Below are 16,465 nucleotides of genomic sequence, written 5' to 3'. Positions count from 1 at the left end.
TCTCCTTCGGCTCCGCTGCCAGCTTTACGGGGCAGAAAGCAAATCTTTGGGGCCGAGCATCCCCATCAAGGAGCAGACCCCACGAAGGGCCAGCCCCGCAGCCTCCCCGCCCCGACCGCGCTGCTCCGCCGGCAGCTTTAGCATTGGGATTGCTGCATATATATATATATATTTTTTTTTTTTTTCCCCTTTCTTTTAAAATCAGAAGCCAGCAACTCCATAGCAACCTGCAGCTCCTGGGGTCTGACTCCAGCGCTTTGATCGCGCTGTCACTTCGTTTAAGGCTACACCCCGGTAGGTGTGAGGAACTCCAATTAAGCATTCAGCTGGCTTGCCTGTGTGGGGGGACAGGCTCCGCTGTGGAGGAGGGAAGCCTCGGCGCGAGCGCGGTGACTAATCGCTCAGACACCGGTTGTCTGTGGCACCAGGGGAGGGCAGGGAGAGGGTTTTCCTTCACCGCGCAGCTGCCTCTGCATTCCCTTTTCGGGAGATATCGCGGCTCCCCGGCGGGCTCGGGGGCTCCCAGGCGGAAGCTGGAAAGATCCCAAGCATCTTTCCCAAAGCACAGCTGGGGCTGAGCCGGGATGCCGCCATGGATCTCGCTGCTGCGGCCCCCGGGGTCTTGTACAGCCCCGGAGGGGTCACGTTTTCAGAGGGAAACCAGATTTCCCAGTTTTTTAGGCACACTTTTGCACCTCGCACGTCCCCTCGCCACAGGTTGGTGCCTCTGCCGCACGCCTGCTTTTACGCCCTGTGGATGAGCATCCCTAAATTCGGGAGAGCACCATCCCACGTGGATGCCAAGCCCCAAACCGAGCAGCTGGCCTTTGCCCAAGCTTCCCACTGGGAGCGGAGCAGAGGATCCCACCCCCAGCCCTGTGCCGGGGCAGAGATGTACCAAATCGGCCGCCGCCGAGAGCATCACCATGAGCCCCACTGAAATTTGCAGCATCCTTTCCCGCATCCTCCCACTCCCTATGGAAACAGCCCGGCTCCCTGTGCCCACTCAGCCTGACGGCGATGCCGAAGGGCACAGCATCTCCTAGATCACCCCAAAACCGGAGCTCGGACGTTGTGCCGGTGGGACTGCGACAGAGGGTGATGCAGAGGTGGGGGACGCAGGGTGGTGTGGGGATACCCCGCTCCAGCGAGGACCCCAGAGCAGGATACCCAGCCTTTATTCCGCACCTGTACGAGCAAGGCCGAGAGGCGAGGAGCAGGCCAGCCGGCGCAGCTTCGCCCCCGCTCCCTGGGGAGGCGAGAAGGGGGCCGGCAGCCGCCCCCCGCCACCGCCGTGGGCAGCGGCAGGATGTGCTGTCCCTCCCCTGCACTTCCCAGCGAGCGCTTTACATAACTTCTGCTGCTTAGTCACAGCTTTGACTCTTTTTTTTTTTTTTTTCTCCCTTTATTTTTTTTTTTTGGAGCGATTTTCTCCGCCGCATCAGAGCGCGAGTCATTTCGGCAAAGGGAAGTCCCTTCCTTTCTTCCGTTCCCTTGGTAACTGCACAAATTTGCCTTTCAAATGATTCATGACCGGGGTGCTGTAGGAGTTCCCTCCTCCAACACAAATCGCTCCCACACAGCCACACATGCCCGATTAATCATCGATTAGCATCTCTTCCGCAAGGTAGACCCGGCGAGCGCACCGGCCCGACGTTTTCCTCCGGCCGTCGCCGCCGAGCTCCCCGGATGCTCACAGGGGGACGCAGACAAGAGTTTGCAAGAAATCCCGTCCCCGGCCGCACTCCGTGGAGACAAAATCTCCCCAGGGTGGCGGGGATGCTCTCCGCAATAAAACCAGAGCTTGGCTTTGGCTGACGGTGATGGGTAAACTGGCCCCGAACTCCTAATTGCGTCGGCACAACTTTATTCTTGGCCGAGTTTTTATTTTCCAGCTGTTTTAGGCTAAACTAAGCGGCGAGCGGAACGGGAGGGAAACCCGGTAGCCACGGGGCAAGCCGCCGTGGTGGCGAGGCTGGACGGACAGAGCCCAGCAGTAAGAGGAAAAAGCCAAAAAAGTCCTTTTTGGACCCATAGTAACGAGGAGGTAGAGCATCAGCCCGGGCTGAGCAGTGCCGCGACGCGTCTCCGCATGCCGATATCCACACCGCGGCCTCGGGATGGAGCCGGCAGCCAGCGAGTGCCCGGCTGCCAGGAGCATCTGAGCTGGAAAATAAAATTAATTTGCCAGATACCTCCGTTCCGTTTTGGTAGGTTTTATCTGATTTATTCTCTCCTGGTTAAGAGGAGCTAATTAACAAACCATCGTTTAAATAAACAGCAGCCAGAGTGTTGGTAACCTCCGCTTTATTGAATTGTGACAAATTATTAGCCTTTGCATGTTAAATGAAATAGAAGCATTGAGAAAAAAAAACAACACAACACCTTAATTCCCATCTGCATAACGACGGTAGCCGCTGCGGCGACGCAGGCAGAGGGACCGATGCACGGGACAGCCCCGGCGCTGCGACAAACCGCGCGTCGTGCACCAAACCATCCCGAATAAACCCAAAACCAGAGGAAGAGGAAGGTGCCACGTTGCCGGGGGCTGAGCCAGGCGCAAGTGCACGGGACCTTGGTGTGGCCTTAAAATGGGTGGCAGCAAGCCAAGGCGTGCTCCGTCCCGCTGACGGAGCCCTGTCCCTGCTGCACCAGCCCCAGCAGCAGCTCATGAGGAGAAAACCAGGATTTGCAGGGATGCAGCAGCCGGTTTAACGCTCTTACACACTTTCCAGATGGAATTTCCCCCAGGAAGAGCAAGCGAAGGGATGGAGCATCCCAGGATGGATGCACCACGGGGGCAAAGGGCAGCGCAAGGGTGAGTTGGGCGGCTCCTGGCCCAAACCCCGGCGGCGGAGCGGGCATCGCAGTTTGCCGGGAGTCATGCTGTCGGAAAAAGGAACGCGGGGAGGGTTTTCTCCAGGCTGCGAGGAGGCGCAGTGCCGCGGCCAACCCAGGGGCGTGCGACGGCCTTGTGCGAACACGTGGGCTTATGCAAAGACGCGCGCTTGTGCGAAGATACATACATGTCCTCGTGCAAAGATACCCACTTGTGCGAACAGGCACAGGGGTCCGGCTGCAGCCCAGGGCAGGCAGTGCTTTGCCCTGATGCTGCCTGCCAGCTTCCCCAGCCCAGCTGCTCCGTTTCGCCCCAGTTCGGCCCAGCCGCTCATCGGTGGTGGTTTTCCCGCAGCAGGGAGTTAGGGCTCTCGCGTTGCTCCGGCATCGCAGGCCCTGGGCCAGCATCGTTTCAGGCGCTCGCTCACCCATCCCAATGCTGTTGGCCATGTTTAAAAGTAACATAAACAGCTTGCTCTTGAAAATACATTTGATTTCCAATTTCTACACATTGTTTCTGAACTTTTATTTTAAAACAATGAGCCATAAAGCCCTTTTTCCTAGGATATTTGCAGAGAGCCTGACGGCAACAGCAATTGACCCCCATCGGTTTGCGGGGCGCGAATAACAGCGGTCGACGATCAGCTCGGGATGCCGCTCACAGAAACCCGCTCAGCACAAACCCCGTCAGGGTCGCGGCAACGCTGAGGCTCCCGCCGGCGTTTCGGGAGGACCCGACCCTGCCATATGCCTACGGGGGATCAAAGATGCTCGAAGTGCAAAGAAAACTACACCCAAGCAGCAACATCTTATGCTTATTTTGTTTTTCCTTAGTTTTTTTTTCCTTTTATTAATAAAGGCTACGACCACTCCTGCCCCGTTATCCCCCGTGACGCAGCAGATCCCACGGCGTCGTGGAGCCAGCCAGCGGCTCGGGGATGGCGGGTGCTGGACGGTGACAGGATGAGGTGGGGAAATCTGTGCCAGCACTCCAGCATCTCCCCAAAACAGGGATCCCTCCCACCCACGGGATACCCAAAAACTGATTTCAGTCCCCGCTAGCATCACTTAACCCACTAAAAAGCGTTCCCTACGAGATTTTCCTCCTGGCTGGCACTGCTGGGATGCTGAACGTGCCTGGACCGCAAGCGCTCTGCAAAAGCATCCCTGGCACGTCCATACGGCACTTCGCCCGGCCGCCACGGAGCGGGAATAACAGCAGCCAGCAGTTAACCTCTGCTCGCCGTTCTTTTTTAACAAACCCAAGCATTTCGGATGAGCTTGCCCCTCACACCGCGTGCGACGGGGAAAAGTTTCCTTGAGGGGATGCGCGCCAGGGTCCCTTTGGGATGGGGACGGGGACGTTCGCTGGGGCCACGTGCACGGGCGAGCAGCGCCCTCCCCAACCTTTAATCGCGCAAAACCCCCATAACTTTTAAGGTTAATAAAGCCCTTGTTCGCTTAAGATAGCACCTGTTTCTATGGTGACACTTGGAACCCAGGGCCTGTATTTCAGGGGGAGAAAACGCCCTGAGAAACGCAACGGTGGGAGCGGGCACGGCGGGTGAGGATGGCCGGAAGCCGGTGCACCCGCAGTGGGGAGAAAAACCACCGATCGCCATGGGTGATGGGGTGGGAACGCCTCTCCTCCCAACTCTGCGCTGATATCGTACCCCTATCTCACCCCGGACCGCTCCCCGACCAGCGCCGTGCCTCAGTTTCCCCTGCCTGCCCGGGGAAGGGGTCGGCGGAGCGATGCTGAGCCGTGCCAAGCGCCGGCGTCTCCCGGTGCGTCCCGCTCCGCTCCAGCCTGGCGCAGGATTTCTCCCCGGCTGGCAGAACTGGTTTCCATAACGACTTTCTGTTACAAACATATTTTGATAAAAATAAAGTTAAAGCAGCGAAGCTTTAGCGGAGTACAAATTTGCCTGCTCTCTCCCTCCTCCTTCCTCCTCCCCAAGGAGGGGGAATAAAGACGGGAAGCTTTCCGTTGAAGGGCAGCATTTTCTCCCTTCTTTTTCTGAATACCAAACGGAAAGCCTTGTTTACTGGATTTCTCCGTAAACCGGTTCCGACTCTGCCTGGTTACCTGATGCTCTACAGTATGTACAGGATGATGTGATCAATTCATTTCCAATTCACTGCATTATCCTTTGAATATTTTAATGACTCATTGAATGGAGTAAAAAAAAAAAAAAAAAAAAGCTATTTCAAATGAACAATTATGCTGCATTAGAGTAAAGGCTGATTATATTTAAACACTGCTTGCATGGATAACGGGACATATCGACCTCCGCCTATAAGAGCTAATTTGGCTCTTATCTCTAAATAATTTTACACTGCAAATTACCATGAAAACCTAAAGGGCTTTAAAAACATTCATCAAAAGATATTATTCCACTTTGTAGCAACATTTTTATTTAAATTATTTTGAACGGGAGCGTCTGACAATCGGCGGAGCGGCGGCTGACGAGGAACGGCGGGCGGCAGCGCCGGGGATGGGATGCTCCACCCCGAAACCCAACGGGCGAGGAAATCAAGAGCCGAATCCCAAGTTTGGTGGCACGCCAAGGCCACGCGCGATGGCACGGAGCACTGCCAGAGCCGGTGGACGGCAAAGCCCGGGCGACGCCGGGGTGATGCGGCACCCTAAGCCACTTCGCCGGCCACCCCATCCCTCCCAAAAAAAGGCGCTCGAGCGCCCTTCTCCACACCAAAGCAACAGAAGGTGTTGTGTAAATCCTACACGGATATTTTGGAGCCAGCCTACAAATCAGCCTGTCAGCTGAAGCTCCTCAAAGCCAAGACTTCCACACACTCCTCAACGATCGGCGTTTCCACGAGGCGCCGCGTGTCCCGGCCCTGGGGAGAAGCGGTGTGGGGCTGGAGCTTTGGGCGAGCGCCGGTGATGGGGGGATGCTGGGACCCCCGGTGCTGCAGAGCGACCGCGGGGCTGGGGTGAGGGAATTGCATCCCGGTGCCCTGCGAGGATGGCGCTGGCTTTGGCGGTGTCTTGTAGAGTGATGGAGAGAGATATACACACACACGCTATATATATATATATATATATGGGAGATATAAAAAATACCATTATATATGTATTTTTAATGTAATATATCCTATCAATATACATATTTTTATATAGAAAATATCACAGAATCAAGTTCAAAGGGCCATATAAGGATCATGGAGTCCAACTCCCTGCTCATATATATATATATATATATCTTTTTTTTTTTTTTTAATCTCATGATGAGAAATCTTAAGGAATAATTGACGTTCGGGTCAGCCCATCCCTGGCAGAGATAGGAAAGCCCTTTTTCCCCAAAATCTCCTTTTTCCCCCTCCCAGCAAAAAGCTTTCTGACGTCATATACCACAAACCGAATCGCCCAAATTCCAGGGGAAAAAAAATCCACTTTCCACACTGGTTTTAACCCCGCGTTTCCCTCCCTTCCTTAAATGATCTTATACCCAAAAAGAAAAAGAGAAAAAAAAGAAAAACACAATAATCAGCAATAGCTTATGCGTCAGAAGGATCTGTGTACGGAAAGGAAAACAAGAGCTTGGGCTTCTTTGCGTTTAGTAAATATTAAAATTAATGAGAGACTTTCAGGACCCTGTTGTTAGAAATGCAGAAGGGTTTCTGTGAAGGATTTAAAAAAAAAAAAAGCCCAGTACACAAATCTCTGCAATTATTCCGAACGCTTTATATTTTTCAGCCAATTATGAAATTCAGGCAAAGTATTAATATCCAATTTTAATTTGCTCAATATTCCCATTAACAATAAAAAGTCTAATTAAGGTATCTGTACAAAAAGCCCTTAGCAGTAATTTCAGGGAATAATAGCAGAGAACGACGAGATATTTCTTGTTAAATGCACGCTGCAAATTAATTGATATCTTAATTAGACTTTAGTACTAAGATTATTAGTTAGATTGATTCAGGGCTGAAACACCTAATCCTTTAGAAGATAAAAGCGAGAGGGAGAGGAAGAAACTGGTTTGCCAAAATCTTTCTGGAAGCAAACCAGTGCTAAGGCCAGGCTGGGTGGGGAGCGATGCCTGTCTGTCCCACGGCCACGGAGCTGGGAAGCACCGGGAATTCAGGAATTCAACCCAAACCCATTTTCCCCCTGTTTCCTTCCCCATGCTGGAAATGTTCTCTCTCACACACACACACACAAAAAAAAAAAAAAAAGGAAAATGCGGCACCGTTGAGTTTTTCACCAAAATTGCTTTTTTAACAAAAAAAAAAAAAAAAAAGGCAGCAAGAGAGGTTTGAAAATGGTTGTCTCTGCAGAGAAAACTGGCCGTGGGGAGTTTTCAAAGTGGGTTTTTTTAGCATTTTCTTAGCAGAAGAAGGGAAAAAAAAAAAAAAAAGCAGCAATATTTTTGGCCCAGCCTCGCTCGATATAGCCTGAGGAAGCACGCCCCTACCTACACACCGAGCACCAGTTACATCTCCCTCTGGAACGCTCATCCTTCGGGATTTCACCCAGATGCTGCTCCGCGCATCCCGCGGGAACCCAACCCTCCGGGGCGGGAACGCCTGACGCACCCCGAGCTGCCGGCGCCCGACACGCGGACCCCGCGCGGTGGGGACTCACTGGGATGTCGGCAACCAGCCAGTGCCTCCAGTAACGGTTCTTGGGGTTGGCTCTACTGGGAGCGTCGGGGTCCACCAGCACCAGCACGTACGTCTTGCTCTGCAAGAGAGGAGAGGAGAGCGCGATGGGCACGGTGCGTGGGACTCCCCCCATGAACTTTACCATCCCTCAAAATTTTAATTTTTTTTTTTTTTTCACACGTTCCCATGCACGCGTGCCTTGACGGTTGCGTTCACGCAAAATGCGCGGAGAAGGCGAGCACCGAGCCGGGACGATTTACTCCTCGCCATCTAAATCCCACCGAAGCGAGGAAGAACGAGGGTTTTTCTACTCCCTCCAAATAAAAGGCACCAAAGAGAATTCCCAGCCTTTCCCTGACCGCCTCCTATGGTGGCATAGGGGATGTTCTGCAAAGGGTCGCAGTCCCTGGGAGAGGGGGATGGGATATTCTGGGGCAGGGATTTAAACCCAGCTCCAGCCCCAGGGTGGCAGCTGGGGACAGGATGGACCCCCCAGCCTCTGCCGGGGTGGCTGCGGGGGGCTAAGCTGTGCCTAAGTGAGCCCGGACTAACCGAAAAGACGCGCCAGGGAAGCGGTGAGAAGGCAAAGCCGTCTCCTCGCCGCGCAGCCGGGGGTTTGGGCAACGGACAATGCCGGGTCGGCCTTCCAGCATCCCCTCCAGGACCCCTCCCAGGGTGTCCAGCACCCAAGGGTGCCACCAAGGTGGATATTTCGGTTTGAAGTGACCTCTGGCTGGCGAACCTGCTGATCCCGGGGGATTTGGCAGGACCTCAGGCAGCAGATTATCCCGCAAGCGCCCAGATTAAGGGATCTACATCCTAACAAAACCTCCAGGTGCAGCTGTCAGCTCGCCAGCGGTTGCCACCGCACCGCTCCGGCGTGCCCTGGGGATTCAGTTTCGGAAACGGGCTGGGGGGTTTCGCCATGTGGTTCCCAGCGAAATTCGCCCGAGTTCTGTGCCTAAATCCCTTGATCGCTTGTGAAACCGGGTGGGAATTTGCATTTTTGGGATTGTTGGGGCAGAGACAACCTTTTTTTTGGCTCGATTTCTGCTCTGGTTTGGGCAGATGGAGGATGCAGGCTGCAGGGTGTTGCCGTGCCTGGACACCCCCTTCCCCTTCCAGCCCTCCACGAAGCCAACGCCATAGGAAAAAGAACCGGTTGAACCAGAAAACATGGATTACAACCCATTTAGCAAAGAGTTGGTAACCCAAATCCCAAGCTCACCCCACCGCCCTGCTTGGGAGCGCGGCCAGTGAGAGGGTCGCTGCCCCGCGTTGCGTTAATCCCAGCCTGGCTCAAGGTTTTGGCGTCGTGGCAGGGTTTGCACCAACCGTGCCGACGTGTGCGCGGAAAAGGAGCTGCGACGGTGTTGGCGCGCGAGGCCGGAGCTCAGGACCTCAGGGCAGAGCCCTCAACCTCCCTTCCTGCATCCGGCTGCATCGCCCGCAGCATCCCGGAAAAAAAAAAAAAACAACCCAGCGATATTCCTTGAAATTTAATGGGAAGGAAGAGGGGGAGGGAAGAAGCCCGCCAACCCAAAAACCCTAGAGCTGGAAGTGTGAAGGAATTTGAGCTCTAACTTTGGGGAGGGTGCGGAGCCGCAGCGCGGCGTTTCTGAATTTCTCGTCTCCGCTCGGGAGCCCAGCTGGTGGGAACAGAACGTGTAGTCATGGGACTGTCATCGTGTGCCGTCCAGGTTAATGTGCGGCGTTTCTATTACTATTAACAGACTTTCTGCTCCTCGCTCCATCTGTTCTTGGAAATAATTGCGGTTGTACAGACCATGCCTTCGCTACAGGCAGGCTCTGGGGAGAGGATAGTGCTTTTATGCAAAAAAAAAAAAAAAAAAAAAAAAAAAAAAAAAGGAGGGGGGGAGGTGTTAAAAAATAACAGCAAACACGAGAATAGAGTGCAAGCGGAGTTAACAGCAGGCCCGCAATTCGGTGCAGATTGCGGCCTAGAAAGGTGTCGGCGTGCGCGGCCGGGGGCCGGCGAGGCCAGACCCCCGCGGGACGGGAGCCGGGGTCACTGGTTCCGAGGGATTTTTCTCCCTCGTTACCTGCGGGGCCACCCTAAGAGGCACAATCCCTCACCTCCCACCTAAAGATAGCAAAGCTCTCCGCCGCCGCAGTTAATCTCCCGCGGCTTAGGTGCCGCCGCATCCCGTGCCAGCGGCCGGGCCACACCGGCCCCCAAAATCACCCCAAAATACCACTCAAACCCTCTATCCGGTCTCCCCAAGCGCTGCTGTGTACCCCAAATACAGGGTATGTGGATTTATTTTTTTTTCACCGGCTCTGCTTCCAAGCGAGCCGCCCGAGCGCCGGTAATTTTAGTGGTTTTTTTTTTTTTTTAATGCTGAAATCCCTCCTCGACACAGGCTAACAGCATTAGCTGCTGTCAGGGCTCCAGACGGGAGCCAGCCCGGAGTGACACGGGAGCTGCTCGGCTTTACGAGCGTGAACCAAGCCCCGGGGATTTTTGGAAAGGAGGAAAGTGGGTTTATATCACAAAATTCCTCCAGTGCAGCAGAACGAGCAGCGGCTGCCTCTGCAGAGAGAAGGGAGGAAGTGGAGGAGGGATGAAAAAGCCATTTTGGGATGCCCACAGATGAAAATTTGGGGTAACCAAGCATCCCCAACACCTCGACACCCTTCTTTTCCGCTCGGCACGGCAGGGCGGGGCCTGGCATGTCCCACCAGCATCACGCCGACAGCGACAGCGCCGGGCTCGCGCTGGGGTCACCCTTCCCCGCTCCCCAACCATTCCCATCACCGGGGCACTTGCAATTTATTATTTCACAGCCGGAGCCGGTGCCTTCCTCCCTCGGGCTCGCACCCCGCGTCCGCGGGCGCCCGGCCGCGCTTCGATGCCCGCACCAGAGCCAAAGCGGCAGATGACAGCAGCGCGTCCCGTTTTCCCCGTTAATTTTTTCTAAAGGGAAGCGGCAGCGAAACATCCGGTTATCACCGCGGAAAGCATCAGCTACTCCCATCAGTCACGGGTTTAGGGAACTTGCTCGGAGCAGGCAGGGAGTTTTCCAGAGGCGGGCAGGCAGGAGCGGGATTTGCGTGCGCGCGGCTCAATAGATCCCGCGGAGCCGGGGCCGCGCAGGAATTAAAGACTTATCCAAATGAAAGCAAATAGGGTGTTAAGCGACACACATGTAGAGCGAGCGGTTTCCTTGGAAACCGGCACACATGGAAGCGGCACACATGCTGCGCCCCGGGCATTTTCGGCAGCGCCGGGGCGGCCGCGGGGCTCTGCCCTGCTGGGGATGGAGCTGGAGCAAAGCCCCTTTCCACTGGCGTCCCTGCTGTGGGGCACGGAGGAAAATGGCACAAAATGCACTTTTATCCCGCCCGTGAAGGGAAGGCGGACGGCGCCCAGCTTCGCTGGCATCACTCGTCTCAGAAATTCCATCCCCAAAATAACGAACAAGGGCCAGGTGATGGGCAAAGCCCCAGCCAGACCCTGAACCCGGCACAGGGTACGAGCTGTTCGGTTGATTTGGAAAATTCCACCTGGAATTCCACCTGGATTCTCCCCATCATCCATCCCACACTCGCATCCGCCCGGAGCAAGGGATCTTGCACCTCAGCAAACCAAAAAAAATCTAAATATACCCAAAGCGACGTGCCGGAGCAGAACAGGAACTAGGAGCTCCAGGACAGACAGGTGCCCAGCTCCCTTGGGATCATCACCCCAGCTCTCCCGGGCACCGGCTCGAGGGCTCCGGCCCGCGTCCCACCTGGCGCACGCGCGGAAGTGCCGCGGCTCCTCCCGCGAGGCGGAAGCGCCGTGAGCACCAGCTGAGAGCTCGGAGTCAATCTGGGCTTTTTTCTTGGCTCGTCCCCAGTACAAAAAAGTTTCTATAACGGGCGCGTAGTTAGCAATTCTGCTGCTGATGCTTCGCCAACGAGAAATTCTAGCTCCTTCTTCCGCGGCTAGCTGAGGCAGGAAAAAAAAATTCTTGCAGCCGAGTCCGTTCTCGTGGCTTCGGGAAAAAGCGGCGGAGCAGGGCAGGATTTTACCTTCTTATTTTAAACCACTTCCTCGCTCTTCTCCCCTTGCAGAAATAGGTCAGCAGCGCTCACCCTGCTCCGCAGGACTTGCCCAAGGGGACAAGCGGCACCGTCTCAACGCCAGCTCCCCCCCGCCGCATGTCCGTGCTCATCCTCGGCCCCATCAACTTCCAACGCCCCGCAATTCTCCCTCCATCATCCCTTCCCTCTCTCTCGCCATGGCGAAGCCGGCCAAATATTCTTGCAGCCTAAAGTTCTAATAAGAATTGATTAATCCGGGGTTGTTAAAGGTCTGTTCCCAGATTCGGGTCTTGGGATGCTTTAAGGAATGGTTTGTCTGCTACGAAAGGAGAACAGCTTTTTCCCCCGTAGCAGAACAAACTGGCTCCTCGCAATAAAACCACGATGGGTGTGTTACACGCTCAACATAACCCAGCGGAAAGCGGGATAAAATCTTCCGGGGGGGTCCAGGATGCCGCCAATATGGGTTTGCAAGAGGTGGCTGGGAGAGATTTCGAGGATGGAGGGGAGCAACAGGCTGTGTCTCCGTGCTCAGAGACGCTGTGGCCAATCGCACGCTGGGTTTCCCCAAAATTGGGGTCCATCATCATCATCATCATCATCATCATCATCATCATCATCATCATCATCACTGCCAGACACCAGACATCAGGGCAACGGGGTGGCACATTTCTGCCCCACCACTGCCCACCTTCCAACCAGAAGAGAAATCCCCCAAAAAATGACAAAAAGGGAATTAACGCCCCAAGAACCCCCTCACCCAGCCACCGCGCTGTCCCTCCATCCCCCTGCAACTTTCCCAGTAGCTATTTATCGCCATTTGGGCTGCAGGGCTTCGTCGTTAGCTAACGAGGCACCGCGCACTCGTCCCCGGGGCTGGGGACGCCAAGGCCGGCAGCGCTGCCCGCTCCGCGGGCGGGAGAGCCGGGATGAACTCGGGGGATGCGACACATTTCCCGAGCGGTCGGCGAGGAGGAGGAGGAGGAGGAGGCGGCGGCGAGCGGCCGCGGTGGCAGAGCGCAGCCTTCCAGCCCAATTACTATCACACGGGGGGACACATGGATTGGTGACATTTGACATTTTCTACAAAATATTTTGATGCAAAATGGCACCTCCGTCACAAATTATTTCCCAAATCTTGGCTTGGGTTTGGGTGGGCTTTTTTTTTCTTTTTTTTTTTTTTTTTAAATTTTCTAGGGGAAAAAAAAAAAAGGATTGCACAAGATGACATTTGCAAATGAGCAAGGGGAAGGGTCATCATGTCCTCACCATGAGCAAAGGGGTCACAGCGGCCGTGCCACCGGGTGGGCAAAGCAAACAGCACCCGTGGGGACAAAGGCACCCCAAAAATTCCAGGCTTTGCTCTGGGGCATGGCCGTGCCCCCTCGGGGACCCTCGCAGGGTTTTCCCACCCACTGGGAGTGTGGCGGGGTGGACCCCTCCCCAGCAAGGCAGGGGTTACCAGCACTGGGAATTGCTGAACTCCGTGCTACCAGACACCTCGGGAAAGCTGAAATGACTTTAAATGCCTAAACATTTTAAAACAAACCCTGGAACAATTCAGCTCCTAACTCCTCGCCTGCTTTCTCTCCTTCCCCGCTCTCTCTCTCCCATTTTTCTGGTTTCCAGAGCTGTTTTACGCCTCATTACCTGCACACCGTGAGTGATGTCTGTCGGTCCTAGAGCTGTAAATACCTTAAATCATGCTTCATTAAGAATATCTCTGGTGCTATTAAAGAGCTATAATAGACAACGAGTTAACAGATGATTAAATATGAACTCCATTTGTGTCAGTCACCGGAGCGCAGGAAGAGGCTTTAAGTTTTTTAAACTCGCTCTCATTATCTGGGGAAGTGGGGCTGCGGCGGGCGAGGCTGGAGGGGGATGGAGGGATGCTGGGATGGAGGGATGATCAGATGGGGGTGGATGGATGCTGGGGTGGGGGTGGAGAGATACTGAGATCACATCGGGATGGGGGAATGCTGGGATGGGGATGGAGGGATGCGGGGATGGGGACAGAGGGCTGAAGGTATGGAGACAGAGGGATGGGATGGGGACGGAGGGATGCTAGGATGGGGATAGAGAGATGCTGGGATGGGGACAGAGAGATGTTGGGATGGGGATGGGGGGATGCTTGGATAGGGATAAAGGGATGCTGAGATGGGGTCGGAGGGATCCTGGAACGGAAAGATGCTTGGATAGGGATGAAGGGATGCTGGGATGGGGTCAGAGGGATGACCACATGGGGAGGGAGGGATGCTGGGATAGGGATGGGGCAGAGGGATGCTCCTGCACTGAGGACACCCGGGAAGGACCATCTCCTCCACTTTGTGACTGCGAGCTGACGACCCTGGCAGCCCTTTGCTCAGCTGTTCCCACCCGCACAGACAAACAGCGCCCGGCGACACGTGCAGCAGACTGATTTTTAGGATCTGGTAGCCGGAGATTAAAAAGAAAAGAAAAGAAAAGAAAAAAAGGAGGGAGGAGGAGATGTCAGGCTGCTTTGGATGGGGTGGGATGGGGAGATGGATGGGGACCTAGGAGGAAGGGCTGGAGGCTGGCAGCACAGACCAGGATGCAAAAGCAGACTGAGCGTTGCTGTCTTTCCAATGAAAAAATAGCTCAGCACAAATGAATTGCCAAAGTGCAAATTAAATAATAATTAATATTATTAAAATCCCACGAGCACACAAAAATACTGAGGGAAATTAAATAATGAGTGTTTTCTTATTTCCTGGATCAGACGTTTCTGTATAAAAATCCAGAACAGTTTCACAGGCAGCTTCAGCAGAAGCGGATTATCCCACAGCTCAGGGCTGCGGCTGAGCCCAAGAAACCAGCACGTGCGTCCCACCACCAAACCGGCCCCGGAGAAAGGGGTAAGAGGCAGGAAAATGATCACCCCTCATCACACCCCGCAGTGCATGGGGACGGGCGATGCCTCTAATGGGTTTAAACTGGAAAAGGGGAGGTTTAGATGAGACAAAAGGAAGAAATTCTTCACTGTGAGGGTGGTGGAAGAGGTTTTCCAGAGAAGCTGTGGATGCCCCATAGCTGGAAGTGTCCAAGGTCAGGTTGGACAGGGCTTTGGTTGATCTGGTCTGGTGGACGGTGTCAGGGGCTTGGAATGGGATGAGCTTCAAGGTCCCTTCCAACCCAAACCATTCCAGGACTCTGTGCCTCCCTGCCTCCTCACCATCACCTCTCCCATCCCCTCCCACTCCAGGAACAGTTTTAAAAACTGTTGGGAAATGGATGGGGCTGTGCACGGCGGCGGCACCTGGACGTGGGCAGCTGTCCCGTGCCCCTGTTTGGGATGATGCTCACCCCCATTTCAGATGATGCTCACCCCTGTTGTGGATGACGCTCACCCATTTCGGATGATGCTCACCCCCATTTCAGACGATGCTCACCCCCGTTTCGGATGACGCTCACCCGTTTCGGATGATGCTCACCCCCATTTCAGATGACGCACACCCCTGTGCACAGGGAGAGACGCAGGATGATGCTGAGCGGGTACCACACAGCTCCCACGGTCACACCAGTGCCCCCATTTCCCCGGCTCCAAAAGGGAAATCCTTCTTCACCTGATACCTTACGGGAATAGTGGCAGAATAAGTTCGGATTCCTAAAAGCGCCCGGCACTCCGCAGTCGCCTTATTTATCATTCCTGAACACACCTCGACCCCTCGCTGCTGGCCACGACCCCACTCGCCGGCCACATCCACATCCCCGAGGCCGAGTGGGAGGCCGGGGGTTCCAGGGGGGTGGCAGTTTGGGACAGCGGGGCCGGCGGCTGGAGGCTGCGGGGGGACAGTGGCACGCAGCTCCCCGGGGACCGCGCTGGCGGGGACGGTAATTGAATCTCGGCGCTTATATTCAGCCGGAGCAGCGCGCGTGATTAAGTTAACTGGAAATGCCATTTCCGTATTGTTCAAACCCTTAAGTGCCCCAAGCTTCTTATCATTTGCTGCCGGTCCCCTCTGCTCCTCCGCTCCGACCTCGCCTCCCCTCTGGCAGCGGGGTCAGGATGCAGCGGCCCCCAAGGTCACGGAAAGAAATTAATCCCAGAGCCCCTCGGGAGCCGGGCCGGCATCTCAGCTGCGGAGATTGGAAGGGCTGGGAGGGAAGATGAGCTCTCCTGCCTATTTGGGGAAAAATAAAAGCATTTCAGGAGCAGTGGGAGCCGCTCTGCCCATCTCCATCCCTGGCGATGAACCACCAGCCCACCCACCGCATCCGTTTACCTGCTGCCATTCACTCCCAGTGTTGGTGGTTCCAAAAAGCACGTCCGGGGCCTTTCCCCCACCCCTGATGCACCATCCCCACTTGTTGAGCTACATCCAGAAACCTCCTTGGCAAAACCACCCAGAAATAACCCTCCCTGCCACGCAAACCACTCTTGCCAGGAACAGGAGGGAAAAGATGCTCAGCTCAGAACTTCCCTCCCTAGTAAAATATTTAATAATAAACCAAGAAGAGAAGCCAACTGTCTCCCTTGGATGTGGTTTTCATTTGGAAGTTAATAGGATTTTTATTCCCATCCAAAAAATCTCTCTTTTTTTTCTTTTTTTTTTTTTCCTAATGTATGTTTTGTTCTAATATATCCATCTTGTCACGCTGAATAAAACACAAATCCTATCAACGCAGCCCAACCCAATGCCCGCGTCGCGCTCCGGCACCAGCCACCCTCTCCCAAGGCTCCCGGCCCCCATCACTTTGTTAATCGATACCGCTCGAAAGCCTTAAATAATATTTTAAATACTCCAAGTGTGCGAAAACCCCCGCCTTAATGTGTTAATTTCCAGGATGCCTTGTTGCTTTGAAATCCCGGGAAAAAAAAAAAAAAATGGGAAGCTGAAATGAGTCCTATGAAAAAGAACAGTGCATCATTAGCGCAGCCGGATCCATATCGCAGACTGCGGCAATTACCAGCGGGCGAAACACC

General features: G+C 54.5%; 1 protein-coding gene across 6 annotated transcripts in view; it reads right to left on the bottom strand.

The window, feature by feature from the left end:
* Nucleotides 1–16,465, bottom strand: part of PEBP4 (phosphatidylethanolamine binding protein 4) — a 73,118-nt gene that overhangs the window by 28,480 nt on the left and 28,173 nt on the right. For all 6 annotated transcript variants that reach the window (XM_086767800.1, XM_086767797.1, XM_086767798.1 and 3 more), the window contains one exon: nt 7,448–7,546. In XM_086767800.1, coding sequence (XP_086623926.1) covers nt 7,448–7,546 — 99 coding nt within the window. The remainder of the gene's footprint in view (nt 1–7,447; nt 7,547–16,465) is intronic.

Source organism: Chlamydotis macqueenii, chromosome 27 (genome assembly GCF_036417535.1).
Source record: "Chlamydotis macqueenii isolate bChlMac1 chromosome 27, bChlMac1.mat, whole genome shotgun sequence".
Taxonomy (NCBI): Eukaryota; Metazoa; Chordata; class Aves; order Otidiformes; family Otididae; genus Chlamydotis; species Chlamydotis macqueenii.
This window is presented reverse-complemented; position numbering and strand designations above follow the sequence as displayed.